Source organism: Priapulus caudatus, unplaced genomic scaffold (assembly GCF_000485595.1).
Source record: "Priapulus caudatus unplaced genomic scaffold, Priapulus_caudatus-5.0.1 Scaffold17, whole genome shotgun sequence".
Classification (NCBI taxonomy): Eukaryota; Metazoa; Priapulida; class Priapulimorpha; order Priapulimorphida; family Priapulidae; genus Priapulus; species Priapulus caudatus.
The window spans coordinates 1,044,977-1,064,830 of NW_014577078.1; the positions used below are offsets into that span (position 1 = coordinate 1,044,977).

At 41.0% G+C, this 19,854-nt stretch overlaps 1 protein-coding gene across 2 annotated transcripts in view; it reads right to left on the reverse strand.

Moving 5' to 3' along the window:
* LOC106810551 (low-density lipoprotein receptor-related protein 2-like) overlaps positions 1-16,786 on the reverse strand; it is a 109,210-nt gene extending 92,424 nt beyond the window's left edge. For both annotated transcript variants that reach the window (XM_014813935.1, XM_014813940.1), the window contains exon 1: positions 16,581-16,786. In XM_014813935.1, coding sequence (XP_014669421.1) covers positions 16,581-16,653 — 73 coding nt within the window. In that variant the 5' untranslated portion in view covers positions 16,654-16,786. The remainder of the gene's footprint in view (positions 1-16,580) is intronic.
* Between the last annotated feature and the right edge of the window lie 3,068 nt (positions 16,787-19,854).

The window sequence follows — 19,854 nt, forward strand, 5'->3', positions numbered from 1 at the left end:
ATAGTGAAATTGACAAAATCTACCTAATTTGCATAATTTTTAAACAATATCAAAATTCCTGTGATATGTTTTGTGACCAGTCCTTATTCATTCACATACCAAAAATTAGCAAAATCCGTTGAACCTGAACTGACTTGTGGTCATTTCCATTTTTGCCAAAAACTAGGCGTGGCTCGAAAGTAGGGCAACTGGCGTGCTCCAAAATAGAACGTTCACATCACTCCCATATGAGTAACAACTGTATGCAATTTGAAACATGTGGGTCAAACAGTTCTTAAGTTATTGTTGACCGTAGGCAGACACTGAAATGCATAGTGAAATTGCCAAAATCTACCTAATTTGCATAATTTAAAAAAATATCAAAACCCCTGTGGTATGTTTTGGGGCCAGTCCTTATTCATTCACATACCAAAAATGAGCAAAATCCGTTGAACCTGAACTGACTTATGGTCATTTCCATTTTTGCCAAAAAGTGGGCGTGGCTCGAAAGTAGGTCAACTGGCGTGCTCCAAAATAGGACGTTCACATCTCTCCCATATGAGTAACAACTGTATGCAATTTGAAACATGTGGGTCCAACGGTTCTAAAGTTATCGTTGACCGTAGCCAAAATGTTGATGGACGGACGGACTGACGGACGGACGACGGACAACGTCACATGGCAATAGCTCATCTTGACGATGTCAAGGTGAGCTAAAAATAAAACTAAATATTGCAAAAATTCTTGAATGTATAAATGACAAGAGTGACAAAGAAATGAGTGGAACTATCGTTGGTAATAATATATTGAAATCACTTTACATACCACACTGAGACGTCATAAAAATACAAACCACGACTTACATAACCATTTGTAAAAGAAAATATATATATATGTATACATTCACCCGATATTCGTAACTCAATCGACTAGGCAATCTTATTTTATATGCAGTAAGTGCCACCAAACGTCATCTTACGCCGAGTAGAACAGCACATAAATGTAGCGACTTGCTCTTGAATGTATGTCAATGGCCTGTCCTGTCCCGCTGACCTGTGCCACGTGTAAAGCAGCAATGTCGCTTGGCATTTAACGTTCCTCTTGATAAGGAAAAGACAATTTTCACGAATTCATAACCCTCCTATATCGAATATGTCTAGAGACGCTCGTTGTTTCAGTCCAGGTTACGATTGTTTATTTGAACATTCTGGACTTTTTCAAGACTTAGGAGAGTGCTGCGCGTGTGGTACCCTACCCTAGCTATAGCTCTCATCTCACTAGAATACACGCTGCCTGTACGTAACACCGTTACACTTCCAGTCTTCCTGTCTACTATATATGTTAAATCAATTCAGATTAATCCTATATCCTTTCATTATTGCCACTGCTTTCTGACTCATTGATAAGCAACCTTATGGGTTCAGCCACAGGGACTACTGGAATCAGTGTAGCTGTCGCGGTGATAACCCACACACAATCTTACATCAAAATCAAAAGTGTTATTCAAAAGTTAGAAATCAGGGGTCCGTTGCCAGAAACAAAATTAGTCTTAACATTATTCATTAGCCTTAACTTTGCGATGTTTCTGACAACGGGCCCCAGGCTCTCGACACCAGTACAGTCGTAGCACTTGAAATTCGCTTTGCTAAGCCAACTGTTGTATATATGTCAAGACTGCAGAGAACCCTTCACAGAAAACCAATCAGCGATTAGGTCAAGACGGTAGAGAACCTTTGGCGGAAAACTAATCACTGTACATATACCGCAATGTAGTAGAAAGCCTATACTCAATAAATAAATTACAAATGGACGCTGTAATATACGTGAAAGCTTGCCCCTCCCAACCCACTAGACTATATACAAGATTTCCACACTACCCGCATCTTAAAATTAATTAAGTAAATACATATATATGCCAAAACTTTCTCTACAAGTTGTTACTAACGCTTATAGGGTCTATGTCCCCCAGGGTACTGCCGGAACGTACCCTGGGTACACCGTGGTAACTATCTGATATGGTTAGAGTTAGGGTTAAGGTTATAGGGTTAGGGTTAGGGTTAAGGTTAGGGTTAGGTCTAGGGAGTAGGCGTAGGCGACTCACTAGACTCGTTAGTGGAGTAGGCGAGGTACGGTCCGGCATATTAGATAGTACCAGGGTACGTTCCGGTATACCGGACCGTACCCAGGGTACGTTCCGGCAGTACCCTGGGGGACATAGACCCTCTCAGCGTTACTAACCCCTAGGCTAGCTAGTTACATATACACGACCAGTAAAGCGCTCTGGTACTAGAAAAATCTCAACTCTTCAGCTTACAAGCGAATAAATAACTAGGGAAAGTCACGTCGATTTCATGGGGGTTGGCTGAATCTAGCGACTAGATGTATATATATATGCATTGGTGAAACGATAACGGAACTTTTATAGCAGGAACTTTATCGTGATCAAGGTGATGATGGATGTTTTTCCCATAGTTTCTTCATCTATGCGTTAAAAGTGAACTTAACATGTTTGTTCGTTCGTTTACGGTCGTTCATTGGTCAGCATTGCAATGTCATCATGATCAAGATGTATTTCATCGTAATAAATAGGATACGAGTTTTAAAATTTCGAACTTCTCATTTTACACATAGCTGTACAGCATACTCAAGGAGGTAGAACCAGTCTAAGAGCATGCCACGCACAAATAATGCGAGCCGGAGATGTGAGAGACCTCTATATTATACACTCCTGATATAATCACACGATGCAGCAGATTCGATCGCATCCAGACTATAATCATTGTGACGCTTGTGCTGTACGCATTCGGCTATCCAGGCTTATTCATTGGGTTTCTAGATTTATATGGATGTGCCATGAATATGACAACACTGTGACGTCATTGAGGCAGTTCAGGAATCCATGTTTAACCCTCCTCTTGAGGGTCAAAAGACACGTACTCTTCACACGTCAGTGGAAAGCACATTTCATGGTCCTTTCAATAAAATGATAAAAATGGTAGGTCATGCAGCGCTGAAACAAAAAAGTTTTTTACTCTGTCCATTAGGCCATGTCCTCAGAAAATGTCTGATATCTGACCTTTCCCCCACTGCCCTCTGACCTCCAATTTCGCACTGGTGATGGGTTTCGTGCCCATCACACTATACACCGAATATTAAGAGCATAGGTCGAGCCGTTAAGATTTGTGCCGCAATTCCATATTTCCTCCTAAGTTAAGGGGAAAATATTCCCCCTCCGTTTACACACGTTTACACCAAAGGACCTCTTGACCTTTGACCCTTGACTCCCAAATTTGTCATCCTGAGTCCTTTTCACGATCCCCCCCCCCGACGTCCCGAATATCGTGACCGTACGTCGAGCGGTTAAGATTTGTGCCCAACTGTTGACGGACGGACGGACCGACGGACGCACGGACGCACGCACGATCATGTGATTCTACAAGCTGCATCTGACTACGTCAGATGAGCTAATAAATACGAAATCTATTTACTACCAAAGTCTTAATGTTTCTCTACTCTCTTTCACCTATTATTGCCGACAATTTCCTATAAATGCCGTCCAAATGCTCATCTGCAACACACGCTGGCTGCCGCACGCTAATATAATATCAGGAGTAATCATAATCTTCTATTATCTACTCCTGATGATATCAAGAGCTAATAATACCTAGAGTGTACAACGGAAAAACAGGAAAATAGTGCTATTTCATGACATGATTATTCTACTTTGCCTGCGAGTCTAGAATAATTTTATGGTACTGCATTAAGCAGAATTCTTTGCTCTCTAAAACAAGACCAACCGCTTGTCAATACGATACTCCTAGGCTGAGATATTGGCTCCTAAACCTCCCCTCCCACAGGCATCACAGCGCCTCGAATCCACATCAGTCAGCAATTCCTACACGCCTCTAAGGTTGCTTCGTGAAAGTTCGGTTTTTCCGCCATAACTTTATGAATGAACGGTATTTCGTTTATCATAGGTGACATTCGGGGGCATCGCCTATGCCCTTATCTCCCATTATCTTTCCTAGCACGGCTAATGCCCGTCATGATGGAGCCGGCAATGTTTTCTTAATTAAGTTTTTACAACGCAGTTGAGAATTACTATATGGTGTAGTAAGAGTACCAAATTTGGGCATGTGACATCAATTATCAGCGCTCCAAGCGGTGACGGAAACCGATAGCCGAAATGCTTAGAGGCGTGTAGGTTGCTGACTGATGTGGATTGGGAGTGTCTATATTCAGGCCGGTACGGGAGATTACGGTACGCATATATTTGCTAATATATTGACTAATCGCGCGTCAATAAACTCAATATTCACAGAGAGTATAGCTGAGACATGTGTCTATAGGTATCTAGAATATATTATGCAAATGATCTCCCGTACCGGCTTGAAATCATATACTCTCTGTGAATATTGAGTTTATTGACGCACGATTAGTCAATATAGCAAATATATGCGCGCGGAAGTGAATTACAGATGATTAAATTTCTAAAATTCTAGACGCACGATTAGTCAATATATTAGCAAATATATGCGTACCGTAATCTCCCGTACCGGCCTGAATATAGACACTCCCATGTGGATTCGAGGCGCTGTGATGCCTGTGGGAGGGGAGGTTTAGGAGCCAATATCTCAGCCTAGGAGTATCGTATTGACAATACAATACAATACAAGCGGTTGGTCTTGTTTTAGAGAGCAAAGAATTCTGCTTAATGCAGTACCATAAAATTATTCTGGACTCGCAGGCAAAGTAGAATAATCATGTCGTGAAATAGCACTATTTTCCCGTTTTTCCGTTGTACACTCTAGGTATAATATGTGTCAGTGTGCAGCAGCTAGCGTGCGGCAGCCAGCGTGTGTTGCAGATGAGCATTTGGACGGCATTTACAGGAAATTGTCGGCAAGAATAGGTGAAAGAGAGTAGAGAAACATTAAGACTTTGGTAGTAAATAGATTTCGTATTTATTTAGCATATTTTATTGAAACGCTCCAAGTGCCTGTGCTCCATCACATGAGTTTGTTACGGTTGTGCCAGCCCGCATGCAAACAGCGGCAGCGAAATAATTTCAGACGACCTCGGAAATAGGTAGGAATTCGTATATGTTAGGCAGTTGGCCAGTTGCTACCTGGTATATATGGCCAAATGACAGCATCACAGTATAGCAGAATCAATTTCTGCTAACATTTGATTAGAAGATAAAAACTAAACAGGTTGGCATGGTAGATTTCCACAATGGAAGCGGAACCCTTCATGTTCAATATAAACAGTGCAAATAAATTAGCCTAGTCTTCGCACTACTAGGTAACATGCGCTGCAAGTTTACCGTGTAGGCGTAATCTGTGACTCATTGTTAGTTAGATGGCACCTTGATGGCACACATGTAAAATTGATAACGTACCAGCAAGCTGCCCTAGACATATTCATCGTTTTATTAATCTGTGATTAAATAAATGCATACATTAGAAAGAACGCCATCTCATTTTATCTTACTTGTCACTACTGTAGAAATTTTAAAAGGGAACATATATATATGTCCATTAACATTATCTAACATAGGTGCGACCTTTACTAGTTACGTATTTACATCCCTGAAAGAATAAAACTTAAAAAGTGGTCATACATCCGAGGGTTAAAAGCCAAATATACAATCCAGTAAACATTTTTTTCAAAATAACCATAATAAGTAACCAAACAATTTTCTAAATGGGTCTGAACATGGAAGGGATTCCCACAAAACAGTAGAACTGGTATTTTTACACTACTTGATCTGTTTAGAATAATATGATTTTGTATTCAGTAAATATAACGGGCATTAGCATCGATTTTCACGTTAATAACAATGTTGCACATGCAGTTACGTGTGCAATGGAACATGTACCTGGCAGACCATATATACCTAGCCGGAATCTAGGTGCATATATGTGGCTGCCGGCTAACAACATATGACGACATCACGTGTTATATAACTCCCCCGAGAATCTGACGAATATGATGGAAAAGAGCTAGAATCCAGCGATATTGCGTTTACCAGAACGCAGACAATGTAATTGCCATCGTCATCGTTACCGTCATCATCGCCCGCACCATGGCCATTTTGGATAATACGCAGAGTTTGGGAGATGAGTACACGTGTGATGATTACTGCTTTCGTGACTCCGTCGTTTTTTAACAAGCAACGGTGTTACTATCTACGACAACGACACTATAGGTGCTCGTCCATCTGTGCAGTGTGGATGACCGTGCATGTATATTTCTTTCTAACAGATACATCGTGCGTGTCGTATCCGTAAATGTATCCGTAAACGTACGGGTACGTTTACGGATACTTTTACGGATACGACACGCATCCTTAAAAAAGCGCGCGTATGAGACCTAAGCGCGCGTATCAACGCGCGTGTCAGACCTCAGGTACAAACATGTTTGCGCATTTTTCGTCTGAAAACGATGTCAAGGTTAACAGGATTATGATCCCTGTTGCGCTAAATGAGCCGTCGCAATTAACATACTGCTGGAATGCTCCAAACACCCGCAACCGACAATAATACAACAATGTTGCCGCGTTGCCCTTCGCCCCAGCAAAAGCACGGAGACATTTGACGTCTTCACAGGTGCCGAGGCAGTTCTCATACTGCTGCTCTACATCTTCTCCTGGGCGATACTACAGCTCATAAACGCACGAACAAACGCCAAGTGCACGAGAGTCGTGACAACCTGTCAAAAAACTGGCACAAAAGGTAACTGCCCCTAGGCGCCAACGCACCCTTTAACTGAGCAAGTGCAGGGTTCACACCAGAGCATGACTTGCATGTCCCTCTAAAATAGAAAGTTAAGCACGAACACGGCACTCTCCCCCTTCCCAACCTAATACATGGATTTGCGCCCATTTATACATTATATATATATATATATATTTATATATTATTTAGTTTAATTATTACACACACGAGACTGGCGAACACAGTTATCATAGAATGTCCACGTTGACTGTATTATTCCGTACATGGCACCCTCGCTGAGTACTAGTCTGACAATTTTATTAACAGCATTAGAAATTAATTTTGGGTGATTTATCGACACGCCTTATGACAGGAAACTATGTGCACGCTTACCTTCATTAAACAAAAAGTAATATTCAAATAGCTGTACAGAATGAAGCCTCAAGGTATAGCATTGAGTGATGAATCTAGACGATGATCATGCTGTTACTAAATCTGTTCCACGACATTTTTTGGATTAAAAAAATACTACCTAATATAATGTAATATGTAATAAAATAAAATAAAATATAACATAACATCAGGATATTGATAGACACCTGATAACATAACATAACGTAACATAACATAACATAACATAACATAACATAACATAACATAACATAACATAACATAACATAACATAACATAACATAACATAACATAACATAACATAACATAACATAACATAACATTAACATAACATAATATAATACAATATGAAATGGGCGAGTCACGGAGTAAAATTCCCCCACGCATCCTTCTCCCTTAGTGAAGGCTGCTGTGAGTAATTAATCATTAATTCATGTCCACCAAGCATGAGCCAAAGCAGTGTCTCGTTCAAGTAGCAGCAAGACCTTACATGAAAGCGGCGTCGAATACATGTCAGTCATACCCGCGCAATTGCGGTTTTGAAAGTCGAAAGGCGAAGGCTGGGGAAGCTGGTGCGAGAAGGACCTGCTAAATAATATCAAGAGTACATAATAGAGATCTCTATTATGTACTCTTGATAATATGAAGCAGTCATAGACTTCATTCGCTGCTCTACTCTTTACGTTATCCTTGCAGCATCGGTGTGCCCTTTCGCACATCTTAGTTTTTAGTTTCGAGGTCAGGAGCTATAACCCTTTAACACACTATAAGCGTCATATACCATAACCAACAACCTTACCACGTTATGACTATGTTTTTAATATAAAAGCTTAATAACGAATCTAATACTACTTCTGAATTTTTATTGGGATGTTTTCAAGTTACCCGGAATGCTGTAACTGCGGTCGTAAACTGCACTGCAGTTAGCACAAGCTATAGCTACAGTGACTAAATTACATACCTTTTTCAAATGGACCCATTGACCACAGTAACTGTAGCTCTAGGCATTTTTCACGTTACTGCTAGAGATCTGTTCACTGTCATTTACACCTTATCCATCAAGTGAACTATTACCATAGGCAAAACTATTCAGTTCAGATAGGGAAACGGCCGTTACCAGTTTGCCCTGTAAAACAATCTACACATGTACTTAACCCTGTTACAGGTCAGTGGTCAATCTTTATACATGGTTCTAGAGATGGCCGCACTGTGCTGGCTTAAGGGCCGGACACACCAGGCGATGCCATCGGCCGATGCCATCGGCCGATGGCATCGGCGTGAAAATCGCCTGGTGTGTCCACTCAATCGCCGCCGATGGCATCGCACAGATCAAAACGTTTTGATATTATCGCCCGATGCCATCGGCCGATGGCATCGGCCGATGGCATCGCCTGGTGTGTCCACGACTGCCCGATGCCATCGGGCGATTTTACAATTCATCAGCCAATCAGAGTTCATCAGCCAAGCGCACTGCGCGCGCAAGAATCGGGCGATGCCATCGCCCGATGAAATCGCCTGGTGTGTCCACGACTGCGCGATGCCATCGGGTGATGGCATCGCCCGATGGCGTCGGGCGATGGCATCGCCTGGTGTGTCTGGCCCTTTAGGGATTGGGACGAACTCGCACTGCACTACTCTTTTCAAGATAGATTACAGAATTGCGATTAGAACTGTCAGAACACTGTCCCCTACACCCTACACCGAACCGATTACTTGCAACACTGTTTGTGACCAAACTTAAATCCACATTGGTTACCTTGCCCCCACGACTGGTGAGAAGCTATGTAGATACCATAAAACCTTTTTGGAACCCACATTTGATGACGTCTTTCTTTAACCTGGTCCGCTGATGTTGCTGTTGACCATGCAGTGACGTTAAACATACAAACACATTAGGTTTACTCTTATCTGTGAACATATTAAAAACCACATAGCAAACTCTTTTATCGACAACCCTCCCTGTTACACGTTCTACGCGCCAATTCTAACTGCATGCCACACAATAACTGCTCTGGTTTCACCAATGCGTGCACAATGCACATCAGTTGCTGCGCTTTTCAATGACATATATATAGATTTAGTATGTAGGTTCTGACGTTGTCTGTCGCACTGTTTCTTCGAAACGTTAGTAATAACGTCAGTACGAAACTGACGTCAGTTAGTGGTTACCAATGCCATTACTATTACCCTATTATTGCAGAAGGGCACATTTGTATTCATCACTAGCAGTAACGGCAACAGCAGCTATGCATGCACCCTGACCCATGGGTCAGGCAAGCAAAGAGTACCACGTACCGTCCACGACATTTAGGTCACCCTGAAATAATTTTGCCTGCCGATAATAATGATTCAATGTTAATTGGAGTGTGAACACATTCTTAGCTTCATGTCTGCCACGTTCTTTACCTGCCTCGCCAGATCAGTATAAGAGCAAGAAACCTAGTTCTCTACTAGTAGTATAGGAGGTGAGTCACTTCTCAAGCAATGTTATTAGATGTTAGACGTGAACTGGAATACATCTGTTTAATAGCCACTGAAGTGTACATCAGTTTCTCTCTAGTATAACCTAACAACTGGATTTAATATAATTTTACTTTCTGAAGCGGCATGGCACTTAAATTATTGGCCCTATTTATGGCCCCATTGTAAGGTCCCAATAGTAACCGATTTTATACTCTGGTCGATACTCCGGTCGATTTTAGCCTTTCTGGTCGTGCCATATAACAATGAAATTTAAATTAGTTCCAATGTGATACACTTTTACACAGGATATATCCTAACTCTTAACTATATATATACTAAGTCTAACTATACTAACTATATATACTACTACTACTACTATATACTATAAATATATACTAACTCCTAACACACACACGCAGACACGCGCGCACGCACACCGCGGCGATACACGCACACACACGCACGAACATTCACACACCCACATCCAAACGCACGTAGGCCTACACGCACAGCCACAATTATCCGCAAAAACTGCACGGAGTTACAAGAGTTTGGAATGGTCGGCGTAAGTTTTCTGTGTCACACCAAGGATTTACCAACGACGGGCGGGTACTTCATTGCTTCAAGTCACAGCGCAATGTATATAGAAATGGTCCGCCGAAATTTTCTGTGCCAGTCCAAGACTCCAAGGGTTACCAATGACCTACTTAAATACTTTATATGCTCGTCTAGAGTACAAACAAGAATGATCTTGGTTCATTTTTTTGACATTCCCAAGTTTCAGACATTCACAATACACAGCCTGGAGCCATATACGGATGGTATTTGCTTGCAAGATACCACACGCGTAACCAATGACCACTGCGAAGAGCAGGGCGAATATAGACGTGGTAGCTATAGGTTCCTTGTTTCTTCAATATAGACCTAATGACTCTGTACAAACGGAAAAGAGAAAGGATGTAACATATATGTGAACTTCTCAATATTTGTTTTCCATTTATACACCACGTGACACAATTGACACACGACAATTACACGTGACACTGTATTAATTAATTCGATACAGTAAATTAATTCGTTTAGCCTATATGATTTTTTCCCCAAGTGGAGCCGTATTTTCTTGGTTTGTCACCGATAAACGTCGACGTGGCACAACAACCAGCTTCCTGTGTGAACACTACTACGACTAATATCATAAACAAACTGCATGAGGAATGAGGTCACATGCTTGAATCTTAATTACCACGCGAAGAGACAGTCACTCGAATACTATTCTGGATGCGGCTGCAAAAACAGGTTTAGACCATTGAAAACAGACAAACAGGTCCCCGCGCATGACAGCCTAATTTTTCAAACGTGTTGGGAAACGTCTTCCCTGGCAGAAAACTTCTTGCTAGTTGCAAAAGCACAATTTGGAAACGAACTCCCGCGGCGGTTTTTTTCACAATCATATACAGGGTCCACTCTAGGATTTTGAAAAACGTGGTATAGTATGTAGCGAGTGCCTCTGATTGTTGGGCCTCTGATCTCTTGGCCAATGCAAGTGCCAATGCTGTCAGGGTGAGGTACTTAGACCCGTGGCAAGGAGCCAAGTCAGAGTAAAATGACCACTACCAAATAAAAACTTAAAACTAACCTTAAAGTGATTACGTCACCGTAAATAGTAAAAAATAAAAATATTTCCACTTTTTTACAAAATATAAGTAATTCTGTTCACATTTTATGGTTAAATTGCTGCATTATACATTACATTACACACGTGACCCATACATAGCCCATAGCAAGCAATTAATGTTGAGAACATTAATTCAAATCGTCCAGGTTTTTTGGATTTTTAACTAGTTGAGAAACAATCTTATCAGGTAAGAATTTGACGATTTGTCTAGTCCCATTAGTTCTTACTTTTAATGTGAATTTTTTGTTATACAAATTTTACCATAGAAAATTCGTGACGTAGTCCCTAAATTATATTATAAATACACTCATATTGTACGTGTTGACTTCATTACGTTACATATGATATAATATTATTCATCGTTTAATACACAGACAATCGTTTAGTACATAGATAACCCACCGTACACGTACTTTCATATTGTAACACCCTTACTGACACATATATTCGTTCCTGGTGACAGGATAAATTATCTAGTTATACCCAAGGCATGACCTCACCAATCACGAGTGCCTGCAAGACAATTACCAGGAACTTGAGTTCCTAATGCCATCTTTGTGAATGGGCGACTCGTTTACTGGTCAGTCGTAAAAGGTATGCAGGGCTGGACAAAAGTCTGTTCCTACGAGACTGCTCGTGAGCTGCTTGTAAGGAAATGCATGCAAATTACTGTACACACGGTCACTTGCTCTGCTGCTGACTCTCCCTACTCTGTTAATGTTGCCTTTCCACTAGCAATAGTATGTTCTTAGCCAAGCTCCCCACCCATTTGTATATAATAATATGAAGAGCTAATAATACCCAAGAATCATTAGCTATTGATAATATCAGGCGTGAATATTAATAGATCTATTATTATTCAGTCCTGATAATATCAGGAGTCTACTCCTGGATTTGATAAGATGAAAGAGTCATTAGATATTCTCTATTCTTCTACTCCTGATAACATGCACAGCACTGTGTCATATCCAAGTTTCTCTCCCTTCCTCTACCGGGATCTTATATACTCTTCATAACCCTACCACATATCTATATAATAGTATGCCTCCAACTGGGGTGGATAGAAAGCTGGTCAGTGGGGAGAGTGAACAGTGACCATAAAAATAATATAGTAGACTCTATATATTTCTATGGCAGTGACAGATAGTAACCTGTAGGCAAAATTTTACGCCATGTTTATAGTTTCATGGACATGCAGCCACCCGCCGTGCAAGCTACATTGGGTAATGCTTTACTGCAATTTAGTAACATATATTGCTCCTGAAAATGGTTTTCCGTATAGCCGGCTGCTTACGTAATTATTATGCATATAACACAGTTCCTAGTTGAGGCCATTTGGCCTAGTTCATGAAAACTTGTTATCATATTTCTATAAAGCAGACACTAATTAGCAAACGGGTTTTTGAACTATTTTGATCTATGCAATTTATCAACATGAAACTTGCTGTTCATCATTTTTAAGTGTTTTATGTTGGTTGCACAAACCGCAGTCAGTAATTATTTAGACAGGTCGATTTGACTATCTCCACCAGCCGCTTCTGGAAGCAAGAGCGTTTGAACAGAGCCGCAAGCAAGAACGCTGTCCAGAGTGAGTCTAACGGACCATGGTAAACAAATCACGCGTCATTTTCAAGTGAATAAATATGTACGTACTTACGCTGGTTTACACAGCAATCGCAGTAACACCACTTTATTACTTACTTTTGAGTGTACGTAAACAAAACACAGCTACTGAACTGCTTACATACATACGTAATCTATTTACATATAAACTTTTATTTACCACCGGGCATGGTGAGGCCGGCGCTGCCGTTCACATTCGTCATGCAGATTGGTATAATGCCTAACCGCATGTAAGCGCAATGTACTCAATAGTTTATTATTGGGAATATTTATAATCGCTACTCTACTATACTACTGACTAGAATCTCTGCTAAGTACTGGTGAAAATCTCACAAAATCCATTCCGGAACTACCAGGGTGGTGTAACGCATGCCTGCTCGCCTGGCGTTTACACATTCCCCTCTCCAGCATCTCATCCCTAACTAAATCAACTTCATGCAGTTCTTGCACGATAAAATATGTTTCGGGTACAATGCTCCTGGCGCAGGCATCGCTGTCTATGTGGTGTAAATGCATGTAGTAAGTTGTTGGGAAATATTTCTCACGTCAGTGAGGCATACACTATCTATTAGCTAAAAGCACAATAGGCCTTGCAAATAATACCCACTGACTCGCACACACACCTACACAGGACACCACGCCACATAGGTACACATACACGTGCACACATACGCACGCACGCACTGTCACACACGCACACACACTCACGAACGCAGTCTAAAGAGCGAGAGAGACACAACAGACACACACACACGCACGCACGCACGCACGCACGCACGCGCACACACACGACACACACACGACACACACACACACGCGCGACACACACACGCACACACACGCACGCACGCAGTCTACATACATCTTCACTGTATGATATCTGCATTTACACAGTTGACCCGGCTCTCGCAGCCAAACCGCCGCAATAATTGCCCAGAAAATACACACCAGGTCAATGTAGGTGACCCGGTGAGGCATACTTGGCGCGGAATGTGAAATGACAGGCCATTTTTGCTGATTACTGGGTTAATTATTCGGTTGCAGAAGACAAATAATCGCGTATATAGTAGCCAGCCCTTCACTCGGCCCGCGACTGAATTCAGGAAGTCTTATGGAAGGTAAGCACAAATACATTTACAGCAGCACCACTCAGCTATCTATGCTGAAATAACTGAGGCACGCTCCCTAAATAAGTACACCGGCAAAAATCTGCAGCACACGTACACGCTTATAACAATTGCAATCTTTCAAGGCTAAATGCCAGACCATACCATAAACGTGAACGCGCATCTGACCTGAGATCGTAGGGTGATACTCTACCTAATAACACCTACATTTCGACTTTTCAATTTTAACTTTACCCCTAAACGTTTTCTTTCATAAACATTTGTCACATCATCAGTACCTGTTCATTGCTGAACCAACTGGTCACATTATTAGTTGCGCACACTCATAGAGCATAGACCTGACGACCACACATACAGTACTGTATGACGCCGAGCAGATTCCAAGCTTATATTACTAGCTAGCATTTCTGACAATAACCCGAGTGGGCGACGCTAGTGGATGTTTACTATTGTAGAGCTCAGAGAAAAACGAAGTGGTTACAGTTCTTGTTAATTAGATACCAGGAATCAATTTCCCTGTCTGGGTAATTCTCATCCCTCCATTCACGCACACCCCCAAACACGCACACCTGTACAAAGTGGATTTCTAAGAATTACAACTGATGGCTAGCCACGTATCCTGTTTAAACTTAAAGCAGGTACACACGGCATTTTTGTCACGACTAATAGCCATGTGACTTCATGTGGCTATACACCCGGATGTTGTAAAGAAACAGCAACCAAGCTATGCCTTGAGGCTGATTTCAAAATGTTTTCAAGTAAAAACGTGATACCATCGATTCACAACACCTATCTACTCATACGTGCCCACACACATATGCCAAAGGCACATAATCACCTTCAGATGTTCTATAATTACATGTAAACACGAATATCGTACAGACTATAATAGGTTATCTGTAATATAAACCTTTCCTTGGGATATTGCTGATTTGTGTCTTGTAATTTTAGCTTCAGGTTTGGTCAATAACAGCCCATTATATTTATCACAAATATTACACACGATCATCATATATATATGGTTTCTTTCTGTCCTCATTTCTTGCTTTAATTACTCAATTGGACATGTGAATATACCACAACTATGAGACTAAGCGAGAGCTTATGCGAATGAATGTTTTGGGCCCTAATGATTGTGTTATTACTGTATATAGTACGCAATACTACCTGATGACATATTCAGAGTTAGTAGATGTGCTGATAGGCAAATATATAAAGTGTAAACCTTATCATATAACAAGATGCAATCTTATAATTGGACCAACTTAAAGGAGATCAATAGTCTAGGTTTAATGCACATTTTCAGCATAGGTTTCAATCATCGACATAAATGATAGCAGTTCAATATTTAGTTAAGTAGTCAGCAGCCAAGTTGTATGTCATGTCAGTTTCCACGATTGATGGTTTGAGATTTATTGGTAAGTAATAATAAGAGTGAATGTCTGTAAACAGAAATATGTATTACATACTACTTTTATGAAAAAATTATCATAATGCTCTCTCAAATTCTAGAGTAGTTTTCCTTTTTATTTGTCTAGCTTCTCATTCATATACCCTAGATCATAACTAAATGTACCAGATTTATCAACTGATGTTTTTCACATATATATCACATGCATATGGTATAGAATATGGCACAGCTGGTGGTATAAAAGGAATATATATGTTTGCACAAAATTTTTTTATTCAAGATGTAGCATCAGGCTTAATCTGTATGTTGATGTTTATCTCACCTAAATGTATCGACTATGAGATTTCACATGACACAGACCTGTTCATAATAACTAAATTTGTTAGATCTAGTACAGGATTTTCTATGCCACGAGCAACATGTACACTGAAATGCCACTGACACGTAAACCTGCCAAACAGGTAGCTGCTATTGTGATGTACAGTAGTATGTATTCCCTCTCAACCACGCACAGTTAAAAAGTGTTTCAAGAATCACAGAACATTCCACGTAGATGCAGCATGTTCGTATGTTACTGCAACAGAATATCGCTAATAAATGTACCATAATTAAACTGTGTTTTCACATCCCTTTACGTTCGCATGTCCGTAAACGCATTTAATAGCATTTTTAATTTGATAATTTGTGGATACCCCGTGCCATGGATGGATCGAACACACGCCTACACACGCCTTCAAAAACTAGAACAGAATCTGACATGTATAGTTTTGCCACTGTATGTATGCAGACGGCGTGGTTTTGCACGTTCTGTAGACGTAATACTATAGTAATATATACTACAATTAAGTAACCTGGTGCACTTTTCGCAACATTTTTTGGGGGGAGCGATTACCGGCCATCACAGACAGCCGAACTGACGAATCCGTCACCGACCAATTTTGTTCACGCAAGGTAGTAGTAATTACATATATTGTATTTCTTGCTCTACACTGCAGCGTAGTGCATGTACAGACTACAGGCTACAGCTACAGAGTACAGGGAATATATTATAGTATTAGTATTACTAATACTATATTAATTATTAGTATTACTATTACTATTACTAGAATTAGTACTACTACGACTTTAGCGAGCAAATAAGTCAACATAAGCGAACAATAAGAATAACTTACCTTGAGCCCAGATGGTCCGAGTAATGACAACTAAAATCACAAACAGGGCGAATTTTAGCATCCTCGTCTTCATTATTTTAAGCTGGACACCATAAAATAGTAGAATCAGCAAATATCAACCATTTCGCGGATGCTAAAGGCGGTCGCTTCTGAAATACATGCGCTGTTTTCTATCGCTCTTGTTATGCGTAGCAGCGACGCCGGGCGGCAACCCCTATCCGCGGTATCACGTGGTCGCCACAGGTGAGTGAACTGAAATGCGCAGGTGAGACTCGTGATGTTCCGCGATGGTTATGACTTCAAGGCGACATCTAGCGGAAAAAATCCTATATTCAACAATTAGTAAAAAGGACCAAGGAGCGGGGCAAGTGGACCATTCGCCATCTCTCTCTCTCTCTGCCTCGTTATCTTTGTCTTTCACTCTCTCTCTCTCTCTCTCTCTCTTATTTCCATCACTCCCTCGCTCTTGAACTGGTTTTACTATCACCTGGTATCCGATCGATCTTACTATAAACTGGTTTACAATAATTCAAAAGAGGCAGTCAGTGCAATACGCGCGAATTGAGCGTAAAGTTTAGTGTGAAATACGGGCGAAGTAAGTGTAAAGTAAGCGTGAATTACACATAAATTGAATGTGAATCACACGTGCTTCCTTACAAGCTGGGTGAACCACTTCGATGCCCATTTTTTTCTACCAGGCAATAAACTCAACACCACGAAGCAGAAAAATCTATACGTGTTTTCAGATATACAATGCAATGCCCATGTGCGCAAATGTCATGGCGACACCCCCACCACACACACAATTTTCGAAGGGTTGGGGACAGAATATCAAATGCATCCCAGGTTTTTTAAACATGGGCTTCTGCATAATTATAAGCCCCTTCTATAATATTGTTATTTTGGGCTTGTCTCCACTAAATAAAAAAATCTCGAGTTCCAGAATTTTGTCGCTCCATATCCAATCCTACAAGCATGCACATGGATTTAAGGTAGATATGCTTATATGGTAAGCTAGTACGCGCGCGCTCGCTAGCTCTCCAGTAGCTATTGATACCTGTGGTAGATATCTACATTCGTATATATATTATACGTACTTTTATTTATGCCGTACTGCAAGCCTGAAACTGTGCTCGCGCATGCGCAATATCTCCCGAGATGAGTAATATTTTGCAAACATTATGAATTTAAAATGAGCAGAGGTTATCCTATCATAGATTTATATGATAAAATTTCATCAGTTCCTCAGACCTCATTTCAGAAATAGGAAGCAGATCTTGCATGTAAGGTCCTGGCTGCGTATATACCATTCAGTACATAACCTGGTTACATTACTGTTTTAGCGCATGCGCAATATCTCACCAGAGGAGTTTTATTTTGTGATGAAAATGCAATTAGTTTGGTTAGTGAGTATCTTAGCAGCGATATCTGTAATAAATTCTTATCAGTAGACCTTACCTGTGTTTATAATAAGGAGAGCGCCCTATACTGTAGGGTGCAAAACTGCTACTTCATCCTCGCCCGCCGTTCCTCTTATCTGGTCTCCCTTGTCCCACGCTCAGCCTCTTTCTTCTTCTACCGCTACCCTCAGCAATTTTCTCTACCGCCTTCCTTCCGTCTCCCACCCCCTCTCTCTCATCAGCAAGCTATATTACGTACTTTTATTTAGGCCGTACTGCAAGCATGGGGCCCGTTGTTAGAAACAAAATTAAACAATTTCTCCTAGACCGTCGACATCACTTTGTTTCGTATTGTTATGAAGAAATCTGCTACGATTTTTCACTCTCGTAACTTCGCAGCGTTTCTGTCAACGGTCTAAGAGAAAAAGTTAATGTTAAGAATAATTTTAAGACTAATTTTGTTTCTGACAACGGAACCCTGAAACGGTGCTCGCGCATGCGCAATATCCCCCGAGAAAAATGATATTTTGCAAAAATTGTGAATTTAAACTGAAGAGGGGTTATCCTAGCATAGATTTATATAATAAATTTTTATAAGTAGACCTCACTTCAGAAATAGGAAGCAGACCTTGCATGAAAGGTAACCCACTGCACATACCAGTCAGTACATAACCTGACTACGTTACTGTTTTGCGGATGCGCAATATCTCACCAGAGGAGTTATATTTTGTGATGAAAACGCATTTAGTATGGTCAGGGGATATCTCAACATAGGTTTCTGTAATAAATTCTTATCAGTAGACTTGTGCTTATAGTTAGGAGAGCGCCCTAGCCTGTAGGGTGCAAAACTCCTACTTTATTCCTGCCCGCCCTTCGCTTTGTCTCCATTGTCGCACGCTCAGCTTCCTTCTCCTTCCACCGCCCCTCGACTGTCTTCCCTGCCACCTTCCCTCAGTTTCCCACCCCTCTCTCCCTCACCAAGCTATATTTACGTACTTTTCCTTTGGCCGTACTGCACGTCTGAAACGGTGCTTGCGCATGCGCAATATCTCCCGAGAAGAAGAATATTTTGCAAACATTATGAATTCAAAATGAAGAGGGGTTATTCTAGCATAGATTTATATGATAAAATTTTATCAGTAGACCTCACTTCAGAAATAGGAAGCAGACCTTGCATGAAAGGTCCCCACTGCACATACCAGTCCAGTCATTACATAACCTGACTACGTTACTGCTTTGCGGATGCGCAATATCTCACCAGAGGAGTTATATTTTGTGATGAAAACGCATTTAGTATGGTCAGGGGATATCTCAAAATAGGTTTCTGTACTAAATTCTTATCAGTAGACTTGTGCTTATGGTTAGGAGAGCGCCCTAGCCTGTAGGGTGCAAAACTCCTACTTTATTCCCGCCCACCACTCTCTCTCTCTCACTTCTATCACCAAGGAGCGGGGCAAGTTGACCATTCGCCATCTCTCTCTCTCTCTCTCTCTCTCTCTGCCTCTTTATCTTTGTCTTTCACTCTCTCTCTTTCTCTCATTTTCATCACTCCTTCGCTCTTAAACTGGTTTTACTATCACCCGGTAACCGATCGTTCTTACTATAAACGGGTTTACAATAATTCAAAAGAGGCAGTCAGTGCAATACGCGCGAGGTGAGCGTAAAGGTTAGTGTGAAATACGGGCGAAGTAAGTGTAAAGTAAGCGTGAATTACACATAAATTGAATGTGAATCACACGTGAGCCAGTGACGCGAACACATTTATACTCCTTGAAATACGCGTATAGGTAGGTACTATGGGATCTGCGAGTAATGATCGATACTGAAACACCCGAGGTGACTGGCGTGTTGGAAGAGAGATGGCGAAGCAAAAA